The sequence below is a fragment of the Rhincodon typus genome, chromosome 11 (genome assembly GCF_021869965.1).
Source record: "Rhincodon typus isolate 14 chromosome 11, sRhiTyp1.1, whole genome shotgun sequence".
Taxonomy (NCBI): Eukaryota; Metazoa; Chordata; class Chondrichthyes; order Orectolobiformes; family Rhincodontidae; genus Rhincodon; species Rhincodon typus.
In genome coordinates this window covers 66529926-66545750 of record NC_063342.1, presented here as the reverse complement: position 1 = coordinate 66545750, position 15825 = coordinate 66529926, and the positions used below count along the sequence as shown (strand labels likewise).

The window sequence follows — 15825 nt, the reverse complement described above, 5'->3', positions numbered from 1 at the left end:
TAATTTGCCAAAAGGCCCTCGATTCAGGAGCGGTGTAATTGTCCTGGAAAGTAGCAAATATTATTGCTGTAGTCCATGGCGAGGGAGACAGAAAACAGGACATGATTAGCAGATTCTTTCGACATCTGTCATGACAAAGATGTGAGGATCGATGGTGAAATACATTGCAGCCAAGCACTTTGAGAACCTCAGGATAATTGGAAAGAGTCAACATGGTTTCATCAAAGGAAATTCATCTTCAATCAATTTATTGGTACTAAAACTTCGAATGCAGATTGACACTTGAATGTAATGTTGAGTAAGTTTTTCATTTCCAAATCTACTCACTTTCAGCTGAGATTAAAACAAGGCCCTTTTAAAGCTCGTTTGAATGGACTTAAAGATCACATAATGTATAAATAAAAACAAAGTGGATTAGCACTGACCTGGTCAATATATATACTTCAATGTTACTGTGAGCAGCTTTGGTCCCCTTATCTGAGATGGGGTATATAGTACGGGCTTTGGAGAAGGCTCACAAGGTTGATCCTGAGTGTGGAGGGATTTTATGAGGAATGGACCCATCGGGCTGAATGGCCTATCTCTGTTCCTATGTCTTGTGGTCTTTGAAGGAGTAAGATACCCTGTCTTTTTGTTGCTAGTTGGTGTTCATACACTGACATGACCAATACTCACTCGTCTCCCCACACACACAGACAAGAAGAACCACCAGTTTGATTGGGACAATGTCAGGATCCTGGGACTGGCCAAACAGAGACAAGCATGGGAATTCCTAGAGGTCTGGTTCTCCACCAAGAAGGCCATCAATAAACACGTAGAACGAGACCCTATATATACACCATTGCAAAAAAAAAACTGAAAATGAGGTAACCCATTGCAACGGACCCCAGAGTTTAAATACCAGGTGGGAAAACACAATGGCGCATCGTCGGAGGCTGCACTGATGATGTTACCCAGCATGGTAATGAAATGTCTGCGAACTAACCAACCAACTCGGCGAGCCAACCAACCGCAACATCCTCAACCCGAGCTACAAATCTACTCCAGAATATAAGAGTTATAAGGAGGATGCAATAGAGGTTGCAAGGGGTTTCAGACAGGCTGAGTGGGTGGCAAGACCATGGCAGATGGGATTTAATCTACATGAGGTTATCCACCTTGACAGGAGAAATTGAGGCTCAGAGTATTTTTTTTTGACTGTTGAGTTCTTAGATAATGTGCATGTCCAAAGGGACCTGAATGTCCTTGTTCACTGAATGCTAACTTGCAGGTACAACGAGCAATTCTGAAAGCAAATGATGTGTTAGCCTTCACTGCAAAAGGATTCGAGGTCAGGCACGAAGAAATCTTTCTTCATTTGTCAGGAAATGGGTTAGACCACAGCTGGAGTATTGTCAAGTGTTCCTTTTTATTTCCCATTCAGGGTGTTTAGAGGAGGTTCACCTTACTGAAGCTTGGAATGGTCGGACTGTCTGATGTGGAGAGTTTCAGGAGATTGGGCTTACATTCTCAACGGTTTAGTACAATAAGAGACGAGCAGGATCGGCAGAGTATCTGCAGAAACTACATGTCCCCAGGTGGAGGAGGTGCAGTCTTGGAATTAAAAGCAGGACTGCAACGAAATTCCTCACTTGGAGGAAGCTTTGGAACTCTCTATCTCAGGACGGTTCTGGAAGCCCAGTCATGAAGTAAGTTCAAGATGAACGTTGGTGGATTCCTGTTTACTAACGACGTCAAGGGACAGGAGACTAAAGTGGGAATACAGTGTTAAGGTCAAATGATCCGGAATAGCCAAGCAGGCCTCAGGCCTGCTGCTTCTCCTATATCCCTACATCAGGGACAAGGCAAGCACGAAAGGATGTATTCTACCTGAAGATTTTTAAAAAAGGCAAATCTTTCAGAGATGAGTTGAATTCTGTTTTACCAGAAAATAGTCTCAATCCCATACTGTGACCAACTGTACTGTACAGCATTGATGTACGATGGTGTTGTTCATTAGTATTTTATTTACTGTACTATATTGATCCCTGCACTGTTAATATCTGAACAGGTTTTCTGTGAACATTAAATATTTCCAGTAAGAAAAATGGGTGGCATGGTGGCTCAGTGTTTAGCACTGCTGCCTCACAGCGCCAGGGACCCGGGTTCGATTCCACCCTTGGGCGACTGGCTGTGTGGAGTTTGCACATTCTCCCCGTGTCTGCATGGGTTTCCTCTGGGTGCTCCGGTTTCCTCCCACAGTCCAAAGATGTGCAGGTTGGGTGCATTAGTCATGGGAAATGTAGGGTTATAGGGATCGGGTAGGGAGTGGGTCCAGTTGGAATGCTATTCGGAGGGTTGGTGCGGATTTGATGGGCCAAATGGCCTGCTTCCACACTGTAGGGATTCTGTGATTTGACAGACTGTAGCACAATATAAACAGGCCTATTCCTGGACTATGTTGCTCAGTACCATAATGGCAAAATGTGTTCATCCATCATGACGTTCTTATAATTTATTTACAAAGACACTGTTTATTTCAAAATCAGGAACTGATAAGTTCCTCATTAATAATCACCAAAGACATTCTGTTTCCTAGGGTACCAGGCTTGCAAGCAATAAGAGAGACAACGCACGGCCTTTAAATCTTGCAACTTGGCGTGTTATTGCATTCCAAATATCACATTCAGGAGACTACTGGCCTTGGTGTTTCTACAGGTCTCGAGGGATAAAAAGAACAATGCAGTGAGGCAAGCTGCTTATCTGGGAATATTAAGGCTATGATTCATCGAGCCTCTTTCTATCAACATCCAAATAAAAGTGAGGCCATCTGCAATCTGCAGAAGCAAATGCAGAATGCCACATTTTCTAGCCCCAGAAATGTCGCATAATACAAGGGTCAGGAAGTTCTTTCCACTTCGTTTTCTTTTACAAATCAGCGCAACGCAATGCCTGATGTCAGGGTTTCTCTCCTTCCACTCACACCAACGGGAACTGGAGATGGTAGACAGCGGAAGGCTGGTCCTTATGATGCCTTGTGAGAAGTCTCAACAGGGGTTGTCCCCTTCATTCCCATTACTGGACTGAATTGGTGTGACCTCTACCGATTCTCTGACACACTCTAAAAGTGTCAAGTTTTGGCTGACGGTGATGCTCTCCTGTGTTAATGGTGCGACATAAATGCACATTGAGTTATAATTTTCTGTCATAATTGGAAGCCAGGGTTTGAAATCAGTCTGGTTTGGATGAAAAAAAAGCCAGAGAAATTTCTGGAAAATCTCGGCAGGAATGGCAGCATCTGTGCAGAGAAAGCTAGGTTAATGACTCCATTCTGGACCTGAAACGTTAACTCTGCTTTCTCTCCGCAGACGGACCTGCTGAGTTTTTCCAGCAATTTTTTTGCTATTGCTTCTGATTTACAGCATCCGTGGTTCTTTCTGTCGATTGGATGAAAATATCGACAGAGAGCATGTTGACCAGGTTCGGATTGAAAACAGCTGGGAGCAAGCCTAATCTAGTCCCATTGGTTGCAAGGCTATTGCAAAGAGATCTATGCTTTCCCTCAGTCTAACCCAAACTCATTTCAATGCTGGCTGCTATGGGAAATCACACCTCTACAGGGCAGGCTTGGGCTGACAAGTGGTAAGTAACTCTCACGCCACACAACTGCCAAGTGATGATTATCTCCAACAAGCCAGAACCCCCACCTGATCGTTGCTTGACATTCAATAGTATTACCATCATCGAATCCCTCACTATCAACTTCTGGGTAGTCACCATTAATCAGCGCTGAACTGGGCAATTATATAAATATTATGGTCACAAGAGCAGGTGAAGGACTATGAATTCTGCAGCACGTAATTCACCTCCTGACTGCCCAGAGCTTGTCCACCACCTACAAGTTACAGGTCAAAAGTGTGATAGAATAATGTCCACTTGCCTGGATAACGGCAGCTCCAATAACACACCAAGAAATTCTATACATTCCAGAAGTCAACAGCCCAGTTCAACACTAACTTCCTGCCACACGTGTACAGATGCAGTGGTGTGTACCATCCACAAGAGGCACTTCAGTAACTCATCAAGGCTCCTTGAGTTCACGTTTTGCAAACCCACAGCCCTTCCCACCCCGGAAGAACGAGGGCAGCAGGTACATGGGAACGATGCCACCTCTAAGTTGCGTATCATCCCACGTTGGAATTTAATCACTATTCATTCAGCATTGCCTGATCAAAATTCTGCAGCTCCCCACAACTGCAATTAGTGATCCACTATTCACCCAAGTCCCATAGATGTACAAAAACATTTAATATCAAGTGGAATAGGAGGCTGGATAAAGGTAGTGCTGTTAGTCAAGGACGGTGTTTGTGCAGTGGTTAGAGATGACCTTGGTCCAGGAGAGCAGGGCATAGAACAGTTTGCTTGAGGCTGAGAAATAGTAGAGGAGGAGAGTTAGTAGTGGCAGTGGTCTGCAGGCCCCTGAGTGTAGCCATCATGCGGGACAAATGGAAGAAGAAATAAAATTGCGTGCTTCTGATAAAGGGATTGCAGTGAATAGGTGACTTTGATCTATATATAAGCTGGAAAAATCCAATTGGCTGTAGTGTGAGGATCACAGAATACTTTTGAGATGATAGTTTCTTAGAACAGCACCGTTTGGGATAAACCAGAGACCAGGTTGGATTAGGCTTGCTATTGTCTAATATGACACAATTAATGAATGACCTGAGAATCGAGGCACCCCTAGATACCAGCAACAACAAAATGAATGAATTTTACAGCCAATTTGAGAGAGAGAAGACTGGGTCTGAGGCTGGTATTATAAACGTAAATAATGGCGGCTGGGTGTGCGTGAAAGCTGATCTAGTTGAAGTGAGCTGGCATACTAGGCTAGGGGATAGATCACAATGGCAGAGAGTTAAGAGAACATTTCAGAACACTCAGAATAAGTATATTCCGACTATGAAGGAAAATGCTAAATTGAGGACCCCACCAACCATTACCTAACAAAGTCAGGGAAAGCATCAAATTTCAGAAAAATATTAATTGTGCAATGATGTGTGTTAGGTCAGATGATTAGTTAGAGTTTAAAGAACAACTGAGGAAAAGGTTAGTCACGAGGAAGAAGTTAGAGTATGAAAGGAAGCTAAATACAAGTGTAACAATGTGTAGCAAGATGATCCCCAGTTCTTCTAAGACATCAGAGAGTCATATTACACAGAAACAGACCCATCGGCCCAACTCCTCCATGCCAGCCAGGTTTCCTAGTTCTATTTGCCTGTGTTTGGCCCATATCCCTCTGTACCTGTCCAAATGTTATAATTGTACCAGCCTCCACCACTTCCTCTGGCAGCTCGTTTCATTCATGCACCACCGTCTGTGTGAAAAAGTTGCCCCTTAGATCCCTCTTGAATATTTTCCCCCTCACCTTAAACCTATGCCCTTTGGTTTTGGGGAAACGACCTTGACTATTCATCTTATCTATGCCCCTTGTGACTTTACAAACCTCTGTAAGGTCACCCCTCAGCCTCTGATGCTCCAGGGAAGATAGCCCCAGCTTATTCAGCCTCTCCCTATAGCTCAAACCCTCCAACCCCAGCAACATCCTTGTAAAGTTTTTTTCTAAACCCTTTCAAGTTTCACACCTTCAGGGAAGGACATCTGCCTTCATTACCCGCATGTGACTCCAGGCCCACAGCAATGTGGTCAATTTCTAACTATCCTCTGAAATGGCCTCGCAAGCCATTTGGCTCAGGAACAGTTAGAGCTGGGTGACAGAAACTTGCTTTGCCAGTGAGCCCCAGATCCGATGGAAGAACAAAGGAGGGAGAAATCTATCTGCAACAGCTTGAGAATTTGAAGTTGTCATCTTGAGAACAAAAGCAGTTATCGGTGAGGAGACTGGATATTTTAGATTGCCATGAAAATCCGAACAATGTCACTTTGTAACATCTCCTTGGGAAGATAAACTGCTATCCGTACCTTGTTTGGCCCAGAACCTCAGTCCCATCATGGAGCCTTGATTACCCAAGAAGCCACATACAGTTTAGGGCAATAAGGGACGGGTAATACTTTTCCCAAACGTGAGCACTGCTGGTAAATGGATTTTAAAAATCTCGTCGTAAAGTTGCACAGTTTTGTCTCTAGTGACATTTTTTGATATCCCCTGGTTTGTTGTACTTAATTTGGCATACTGTTCAGTATTTTACTGTCAACTATGATTCTCACTGCAAATCAGGAATAATGTACCCGGGGAAAAACCCAGAGGGATTTTAAAAATGAATTTTAAAAAAAGAAGCCTTTACAGACTTCAATTCAACTTTCTGGAGATTTGGGAATTGAGCTGCATTTGCACAGCATTGATTTGTTTTCGACAAGACAGACCCCAAGTGTCTTGAGGTGTTTAAAATTATCAAAGAATTTGAGATAGTGCGCAGACGGACCAATTATTCCTCCTCTTTGGGGGAAGAGCCAGAAGCAAGGAGGTACACTCTTAATATTAAAAGGCCACACTGTTTGAGGCAAATCAGGAAGCACTTTTCCACCCAATGGAAAGTGAAACTCTGGTACTAAACCACCTCTCCTGCACCCCCCCTGACCAACATCCGCCACCCCTATAAAAGACGGCCCTGGATGGTGGCGGTATGTATAGTTCCAGGAATCTATTCGATAGATTGTCGTTTGTTGGAGAATCGGTAGGAAAGGTCAAAGTTACGATGGAAATCGATTACGATCTAGCTCCTTGGTAGAATGGACTGAAGGGACTGAATGGCCAGTCTATTCCTATGTGCTTGTCAGGCCCGATTGTAAGAAGAGTTGAGAACGGGCCGTTCTGTTGTTATTCACATGTACGTGTCAGAACATGACAGTATGCTGTGCCAATGAGCAAGCGCAGTGCTGACATACCCATGGTGCTTTCGGCTGCCAGCGTTGTGGCACTGCCACTATGGGCTTTGTCCTGGTCTGTCTGCGTGTGTGGAAGGGCTTTAGAACACAGCTTTGTGATTTCAGTTGGAAATAAGCGAAAGCAGCTCATCTTGTCTTTCAGTAGCTGGTCAGCCTGATCACCAGTTAAACATTGATATTTCTGCTGAAATGTGGGCAGGACTCTGAAATGCTATTGGCATCAGATTTTGTCTCTGTGTGTGTGTGTGTGTGTGTGTGCATGCATGTATGTGTATACGTGTGTTTGTGAAACTGTAGTTTCAGTCAGATATATTTTAATTTAAAAGAAAACCCTGATTTCGTCCTGGAGTTGTGTGAGCACCAAGTTTTGTTGAGTTTGTTCTTCCTCCATGTTCTCCCAGGTAGTTGTCCTAACACCAACGTCAGCTGGGAGAAAGGCTCCCCTCCCCTTCTCTGGGAATCATGCCAATACTGTACTGCATTCCCTACCAGTCTCTCTGCTTGGGAGGTGTGAATCTAATCTTGAGCAGAGTCAGCTTCAGCCGTTTATTTGGTCCCGCATGTAGAACCTGGGGAAAGAAAAAGCCAAAAGTCTGAATACTAGTTTGTACTTGCTTTTTTGAAGCGATGTTTCTCACTGTTCCCAAAAAGGAAAATTTAAATTTATATACAACTTTTCATAACCTTGGGGACGCTCCAAAGCACATGACAGCGAAAGAACTGTTAAAAACAGCAGCCTTATTTTCAAGATTATCATCCATAAACAGCTTTGTGAAGGTGAAGTTGCTTCAGTCCCACTGGACTGTAGGGCCACTCCCTCATTGGAGGGAGACGACTGGTGGTAGTTTAGCTAATCTGAGGGGTGTTTATGCTTTGGGCTGGGGAGAGGTCGGGAAGGAGAGACTTCATGGTGACCTCAGTCAGTGTTGATTCAATTCCCCAACTGTTGGTGCCACTGTGCATCGCAAACAAGAAATCCAGCCAACTGAGCTAAACAGCTTTGTAACGGTAATGAGGTCATCTATTTTCATGATGGTGGATCAGCGACAAGTATTGGCTAAAATCTTGCCCGCTCTTCTTTGCAATGTTCCCTCGGGATCTTCAATTTCTACTCCAGAGGTTTGATTTCGGTGGCTACTTCAGCACTGAAGTACGGGGGATGCCATACTGTCTGAGGTGTAGTGTTTCAGAGAGATGCTTTGAAAATGCTCCCCTGCCTTTCGACCACTCGGAGGTTGTAAAGGGGGTTAGTCCTGACCAGGTGAAGGTGCTGTTAAATCTTCACTTTTCCAAACAAACCCATCAATCAGAATTGAACCTCTGTCTGCAATCATACAGTACGTCCTTTTTAAGTTGTTCAGTCAGTGGGAAACGGTGCACAGAAGTTATTGATTTAAGCGGTTTCTTGTTAAAGATAAAAGCACTGGCAAATATTGGCTTATCCAATTGTTACTGGCTCAGCTGAGTCATCTTTTATTTGTAAAGCTCAATTTGGCGTGTTGTCCGTTTGTACATTGCTGCGACGCCTAATGGTAGACCTCACTGAAGAGAGTCTTGATGCTGTGTCGGAGATTGGAAAGTGCACAATCTTTGAATCTGAGTTGTGGCCACACCTTGAGTTCTGAGAGCCCCCCTCCCACAATCCCACGGACTGGTAGTCAAACCCTGCGGTAAAGAGTGGTAATGTACACTCCTTTTTAATAGTTTCATGGGATGTGTGCATCACAGTCAAAGCCATTATTCGATACCCATCCCAGTTTTCCCAGGGGAAGGCGGTGATGAGCTGTATTCTTGACCTGCTGCAGTCTGACCTTTGGGCTCTGGAGAGACAGAAGGTGAGTTAGTTCTCCATAGAGTTCCCAGCCTCTGACCTGCTGTCGGGGTGTGTGTGCGTGTGTGTGTGTGTGTGTGTAGCGGGGGGGTCACTGTATCAAGACGGCTGGCCTGTGGTAACCGACAGCAACGACTTAGTGCGTCAAACACAACGACACGGTCTGACATGTTTCACAGGAGTTTTATAGAATGGAATCTGACACTCGGTCATAAGCAAAGACATTAGATCAGAGAAACTTGCCCCGAAAAGATGGAATGATAAAAGCGAGGCAGCGAGGGAGGTTTGGCGATCGGGGCCTAGGGAACTAAAGCAGCATAGCCACCACTGATGGAGCAGTTAGAGTCAAGAGGCCAGACTTTGAGGAGTGCAGATGCCTTGGAGTGTTATATATCAGAGGAGATTTTACATGTAGGGAGGAACAGGATGTGGAGGGTTTTGGAAACCAGAATGAGTGTTTTTAACATCAGGCTGTTGGTTGAGCAGAAAGCCAGTGTAGGTCAGTGAGCACAGGGTTGGTAGGGGCCCAGAACTTAATGTGAGTTAGGACAGGCAGCTGAGGTTTAGATAACGTCCACCTGACAGAAGGTAGAGTGTGGGAGACCAGCCCCAGGATGTATCGGAATAGTCCAGGTTGGAAGGGAAGAGGAAAGGCTTGGAATATGTTTTCAGTAGCAAATCAGCTGAGACTGGGCAGTGACTGAGATGATAAACACGGCTCTGAGTTTGTTAGCACAACTCTTGATTGGTCGCGACCTGACGGTTGTTGAACAGACTCCCTCGCTCACAGGCCACTTCCGGGGAGAGGGGTGAAGTCGGCAGCTAGGAACAGAGTTTGGGCAGCGACCAAAAGCAATGCCTTCAGCCTTCCCAGTATTATAATGGAGAGATTTCTGCTTATCCATGAGCGGGTATTTAGAGAATCTGCCTGACAATGTAGCAACATTGAGGAGAACGAGAGAGAGTGAGGTAGAGCTGTGTGCTGTCAGTGTACACATGAAAAACCAAAGCCTTGTCTGAGGGTGATGTTGCACGTAGATGGGAAATAGTGGGGAACAATGATAGATAGTTAGTAACAGCTGCTTCAGCACTGTGGCATGGGTCCAAGCCTAATGGATGGGATTCAGTTCAGTAAAGATGGGAAAAGATTTGCGAAGTGACAAAACATTCAAGAACTTTGAAGAGGAAATGGAAGTTGGTATTTTTGGCAAGTAGAAGGGTCAAGGGTTTTTTTTTTTTGAAGGAAGAGTGTTGATGGTGACCAACTTTAAGGAGACTTTGAGGAGGACAACATGGAATCCAAAAGGACATTGACAATTTGGTGGAGTAGAGGATAGATGGGAAATGAGATTCAATGCAGAGAAGTGTGAGGTGATGCACTTTGGGAAGAACATTGAAATACACTATAAATAGGGGATACAATTACAGAAAGGGCGTACGAGCAGAGAGGCCTGGGTGTATTCGTGGACAGATCATTGAAGGTCGCAGGTCAGATAGAGCGAGAAGTTAACAAGGCATATACAGTGTTCTCAACTTTGTTAATAGGGACATAGCATACTAGAGCAGGGAGGTGATGTTGAACTTGTACAAGCCACTTGTTAGACCTCAGCTGAAGTATTGTGTATATTTGTGGGTGCCTCATTATTGAGTGCCATTGAGTGTCAAGGGGAGATCACTGGATTCTGCCTGTTGGAGAGGGTCATTGCCTGGCACTTCTGTGGTGTGAATATTTTCCATTTATCACCCCAAATCTGAATATCAACTGAGTCTGCACATGGACACAGTGTCTGAAGAGTTGTAAGTGTTGAACATTGTGAAGTCATCGGCGAACATCCCCACTTCTGACCCTGTGGTGTAGGAAAGGTCATTGACGAAGTAGCTGAAGTTGGTAGGGCCTAGGACACTATCCTGAAGAGCTCCTGTTGCAATGTCCTGGAGCTGAGACAATTGATCTGTAACAACCATAACCGTCTTCCTATGTGCTGGGTATAACTCCAACCAGCGGAGAGTTTGTCCCCCTGACTCTCAGTGACTCCGGATTTGCTGGGGCTCCTTGATTTCACATTTGGTCAAATGTTATATCACCATCTTACCAAATCAAGAGTACCTCGTTCTGCAGAAGGGTCACTGGACTCAAAACGTTGATATTGCTTTCTCTTCACAGACGCTGCCAGACCCACTGAGTTTCTCCAGCAATTTCAGATTTTGCTTCAAGTCTTCCACGGTTTTATCTCCATATATCTCTTCGTAATCCCATGGTGCCGTGTTTATGGAGGACGATTAATTTCTCAGAGAGAAGTAGGGAAATTGGAATTGGCTCTGCTTTTACCTGCCTTTTGGGCAGCGCGTTCTAGATCATGACAGCTCTCCAGAGAGTGGAGAGTGTGCGGAAATTTCTGATCAATCTGTCTGTTTTGTTGCAGATCGAGGAAGGGAGTAAAGCAGCTGCTGCAGGCAAACTGCAAGTGGGAGATGAGATGGTCAGCATCAACGATGTGATCCTCACTGGCTACAGGCAGGAGGCCATCTGCCTTGTGAAGGGCTCGCACCGGACTCTGAAGCTAGTGGTGAGAAGGTGAGGCGCTAAAAAAATCCGCATGGCTTAAATAACCCCCGGGCCATTCACCTTGGCAGCAGGCCTCTCCGTGTTTCAGAGGTGGCAGATCCATTTAAAGGCAGGAGCTCCCGCAAATGTGCGCAGTAGGCCAGGTGGCATCTGGGGAGAAAGAATGGTCGGGTTCGTAACATGAACTCTGTTCTCGAGCTTGAGTTTGGGCCCAGTGCTTGATATCCTTTTACAATTGTGAGTGGCCCATCGCATCCTAAAATAGACCAAGTATCATTTTCCTGTTTCCTGAGCATCCATCCTGGTGTCAGCCAATTTCCTTCTCCTGACATTCGTGGAAAGCCACGAATCACGATGACACGGCACAGTTGTGGTCGGGCTGGAGATTCTGGCCGTGTTCTCCTGACAGCAGAGATAGGTCCTGGAGGGAGACTTAATTGAGACTTTCAAAAAAGTCCTGAAAAATTCAAGTAAGCCAGGGCCTGGTAATGGCTCTTCGGAAGAAGAACCCAGAAAGGGATGAGGAGGAATGCTATTTCTTAACGCGATAAATTGTTACAGTGCGCTGTCTGAAAGGCTGGTGAAGGCGACTTCAGTAGCAGCATTGAGAATGAAAATTTGCAGGGTCAAAGGGAGAGACCAGGATGGGTAGAACTATTTGGTGAGCACTTTCAAAGAGCCACATAGATGTGATGAGATGACTATCTTGCCTCTGTGCTGCAAGGTTCTGTGAAGCGCATTAGTGTGCTGTAAAATTAATAATCTGTAGACAGCAGTCTGTATTTTGTTGGCAGGAGTAAAGAAATGCTGGTGAGCACTCCACGTTTCCATTTTTTTTATCCTTCTGGAACTTGCAAGAGTTTAGAAATTCAAATGGATCTGGGATCTTTTGTCTGTACAGGAACAAAGCAAGTAATTCTATTCCTTTTCAACCACTCAGAACAGTCGAAAACCAGGAGCTGCAAGTTAAAATAGTTAGTTCAATGCCAAATCAGGCACAGAAACCAAAATAAAGAGATGAGAACGATAATCAGGTTAAGATAGAGTTAAAAGATTCTGAAAGACAAAGGAATATGATTTAAGTTATTTGCCTTTTTAAAAATCTCCATCAGCAATTAAAATGTGAGGAAATGAGATCCCACATTTGTAAAATATGGTTCTAAGTACGATCATTAATTCTTAATGTGTTATTATGTATTAGCCGTGCTATTTCCTGGTGAATTTAGTGGTTAGTATGTCAACACAGCAGCTTCACACCTTCCATAAACATCAACGCCAAGTCCCAGTGAGATAATGTTATAGTGCGTGTTCTAGAGGAGCCATTGATCTTGGACCTTTAGTTGTGCATGAATCAATACCAGTAGCTTCTGACTGATGCACTCTTTAAGAATGATAAACTTACCATTACTTCCAGGAAAATATGGCCCCTGAATTAACTGTTGGGAGCAGTCACTTTTATATTCAGATGTAAATTGGACCCAGCTTCTTATAGAGTCATAGAGATGTACAGCATGGAAACAGACCCTTCAGTCCAACTCGCCCATGCCGACCAGATATCCTGATTTAATCTAGTCCCATTTACCAGCATTTGGTCCATATCCCTCTAAACCCTTCCTTATTCACGTACCCATCCAGCCTCAAATTGTACCAGCCTCCACCACGCACCACCCTCTGTGTGAAAAAGTTGCCCCTTTGGTCCCTTTTTAAATCTTGCCCCTCTCACCTTAAACTTACACCCTCTAGTTTTGGACTTCACTACCCTGGGGAAAAGACCTTGACTATTCACCCTATCCATGCTCCTCATGATTTTATAAACCACTGTAAGGTCACCCCTTAGCCTCCGACGCTCCACGGAAAATACCCCTAGTCTATTCAGCCTCTTCCTGTAGCTCAAACCCGCCAACCCTGGCAACATCCTTGTCAATCTTTTCCGAACCCTTTCAAGTGTTACAACATCTTTCCTACAGCAGTGTGAGCAGAACTGAGTGCTATAAATGTGTGACCATCTGGACCTTGTTGTCCAACTTGCTCTGTTCCTGAACAAACAACATGAAAGCAGTATCTTGCTGCCTGGCTCCATATTTGAATGTATGAAGTTACATTTGCTGGCTTTCTAGATACAGGCTGACCTTGACGTGGAAAGTAACAGTAATGGCACAATTCAAAATAAGTAATTTAAATGATTTGAACCTTGAAGCCGTTTGGATTATCCTCAGTATAAGAAAGGCTGTATGTAGACTAAAGTGCCACAATAGTCCCTGCAGTATATTGCAAGGTCTGAGCATCTTGTTAGGCTGCCCTCAGCTTGGGAGATGTAACTTTAGTTTAATATTGGCTGCCTGTAGAGATTCCCCATGGTAATATTCTCTCAGCACATTACACTCTCTGGTCTTATGGCTCGAGCCCCACTCCTGATATGTTGGCACATGGTATTCCTGTGCAGTCCTGGGGGATTGCTGCACTGTTGGAGTAGTCAAATTTAAGATGAAACCTTCAACCGAAGCTACTCTTGGGGTAGATGTGGAATATCCCATTATACTCCTCAGGGAAGAGCAGGTGAGTTCTCCTGGTTGGAAGGACAGGATTTATCACTCCGTCAAAATCATGGAAACAAGTTATCTGATCGTGACGACCTTGCTGTTTGCAGGAGCGTGCTGTGCCACGAAATGGCCACTGCATTTCCTACATTACACGTTTCGGCCACACCTCGCTGGCTGTAGAGTGGTTTGGGATATTCTGCAGTCATGAAGTACGCTATGTTAACGCAGGTTGTTCTTTCTAGCAGTCGCAGCAGAGAGGTTGCAGAGCGCTCGGTGACCCCGAAGGCAATTCATCGTCTGGAGCAGGATTCAGGTTCATTCGCAGGCAGACGTGGTGCCGAGGTTATTGGTTACATGTCCTCTTACCGTTCCCATTGAGCGCTTGTTAAAGGCTGACCTTTGGATTGTAAAACATTCATGGCCAGCAGCTGAGCTGCCGTGGTTACCGCGAAACAGATCCCGAACGCAACCCTCAATATTTTATCGTGTTTTTTGTTGGAGCCCTTCACAAAGCATTGACAGTTCCTGACTCGGGTTTCACATTGCGATGGTGATCTGTGGCAAGTGGCTAACAATTCCATAAAGGCATCCTGCTTTGTCTTTGACAGAGATCACTGTTACTCCAAAATCGGTGGGTTAGAGCCCTGCAGCTCCCCGGACGATGAGTGCTCCTTTGTCAGCCAGACTGCAATGGCTTAAGAGTAAGGCCCAGTCACCGCTGCCTCAGGGCAACTAGGGATAGCCAATAAATGTCAATGCTGGCCACATCCTGAGAATCAGAAACATACCAATCTGATTCTGTCCCATATTTCTTTTAGAGATTCACTAAGCAGTAACACCTTTGTGCATTTGTTTTGAACCAGTTATTTTGCACCAGAGAGTGGTGAGTGTCTGCCACAGGAAGCGTTTGAGGCCAAAACAGTAAACGTTTTTAAGAAGGAGCGGATATGGTTTTGAGGCGAAAGGATCATGGGGTATGGGGAGGTAGCAGGAACAGGAGACTGTCTTGTAATCATGTTGAATGGTGGAGCAAGCCTGAAGGGCTGAATGGCCTACTACTGCTCCTATTTTCTCTGTTTCTATGTTCACCAGGGGCTATAAATCCCCAGTGATATGTCAATGGGCCTGTTGGAGAGCTCTGTGTTTCATTGCTGTGTGCGTTCCATTGCGCTGAAATCTAATACTTTATGTAGTGAAGGCAAAGTCACTAATCATAGCCTGCCTTTGATATCACTGTAATGTTACATCCCAGATTCAACCTGAGTCGATGAATAAGATAACTAACAAATAGCTACCTGGAGGATTTGTGCTGTAGGGAGAGGCTGAATAGGCCGGGGCTATTTTTCCTGGAGTGTTGGAGGCTGAGGGTGACCTTATGGGTTTATTAAATCAAGAGTGGCATGGATAGGGTGAATAGCCAAGGTCTTTTCCCCAGGGTAGGGGAGTCCACATCTAGAGGGCATAGGTTTAAAGTAAGCGGGGAAAGATATAGAAAAGACCTAAGGGGCAACTTTTCCACGCAGAGAGTGGTACGTGTATGGAATGAGTTGCCAGAGAAAGTGTTGGAGACGGGTACAATTACAACGTTTAAAAGACATCTGGTTGGGGACATGAATAGGAAGTGTTTAGAGGGCTGTAGGCCAAATGCTGGCAAGTTGAGACCAGGTCAGATTGGGATATCTGGAGGAGTTGGACGAGTAGGTCTGTTTCTGTGGTGTATGACTGAATAACGCCTCCCGTCCTGATATGGTCTTTCAGGGGACCTTAACGCGAGGGGGGATGTATCTCTGTAGCACTTCTAGTGAACTCAGGATGCTTTACAATTGATGAAGAACTTTTGTCGTACAATCACTGTTGGAACGAAGGAGTTTGCCAGCTCCCATGTGTTCAGAGAGCATTTCCTTTTAAATATTAGTTAAGGGATAAATACGGTACTGAGCAGGGCAACACAGAAAACTCTGAGATAGTAGGAACTGCAGATGCTGGAGAATCTGAGACAACAA

General features: G+C 44.8%; 1 protein-coding gene across 2 annotated transcripts in view; it reads left to right on the top strand.

Moving 5' to 3' along the window:
• shroom2a (shroom family member 2a) overlaps window positions 1–15825 on the top strand; it is a 305723-nt gene that overhangs the window by 94726 nt on the left and 195172 nt on the right. For both annotated transcript variants that reach the window (XM_048602587.1, XM_048602588.1), the window contains exon 2: window positions 11140–11291. In XM_048602587.1, the coding sequence (XP_048458544.1) occupies window positions 11140–11291 (152 nt within the window). The remainder of the gene's footprint in view (window positions 1–11139; window positions 11292–15825) is intronic.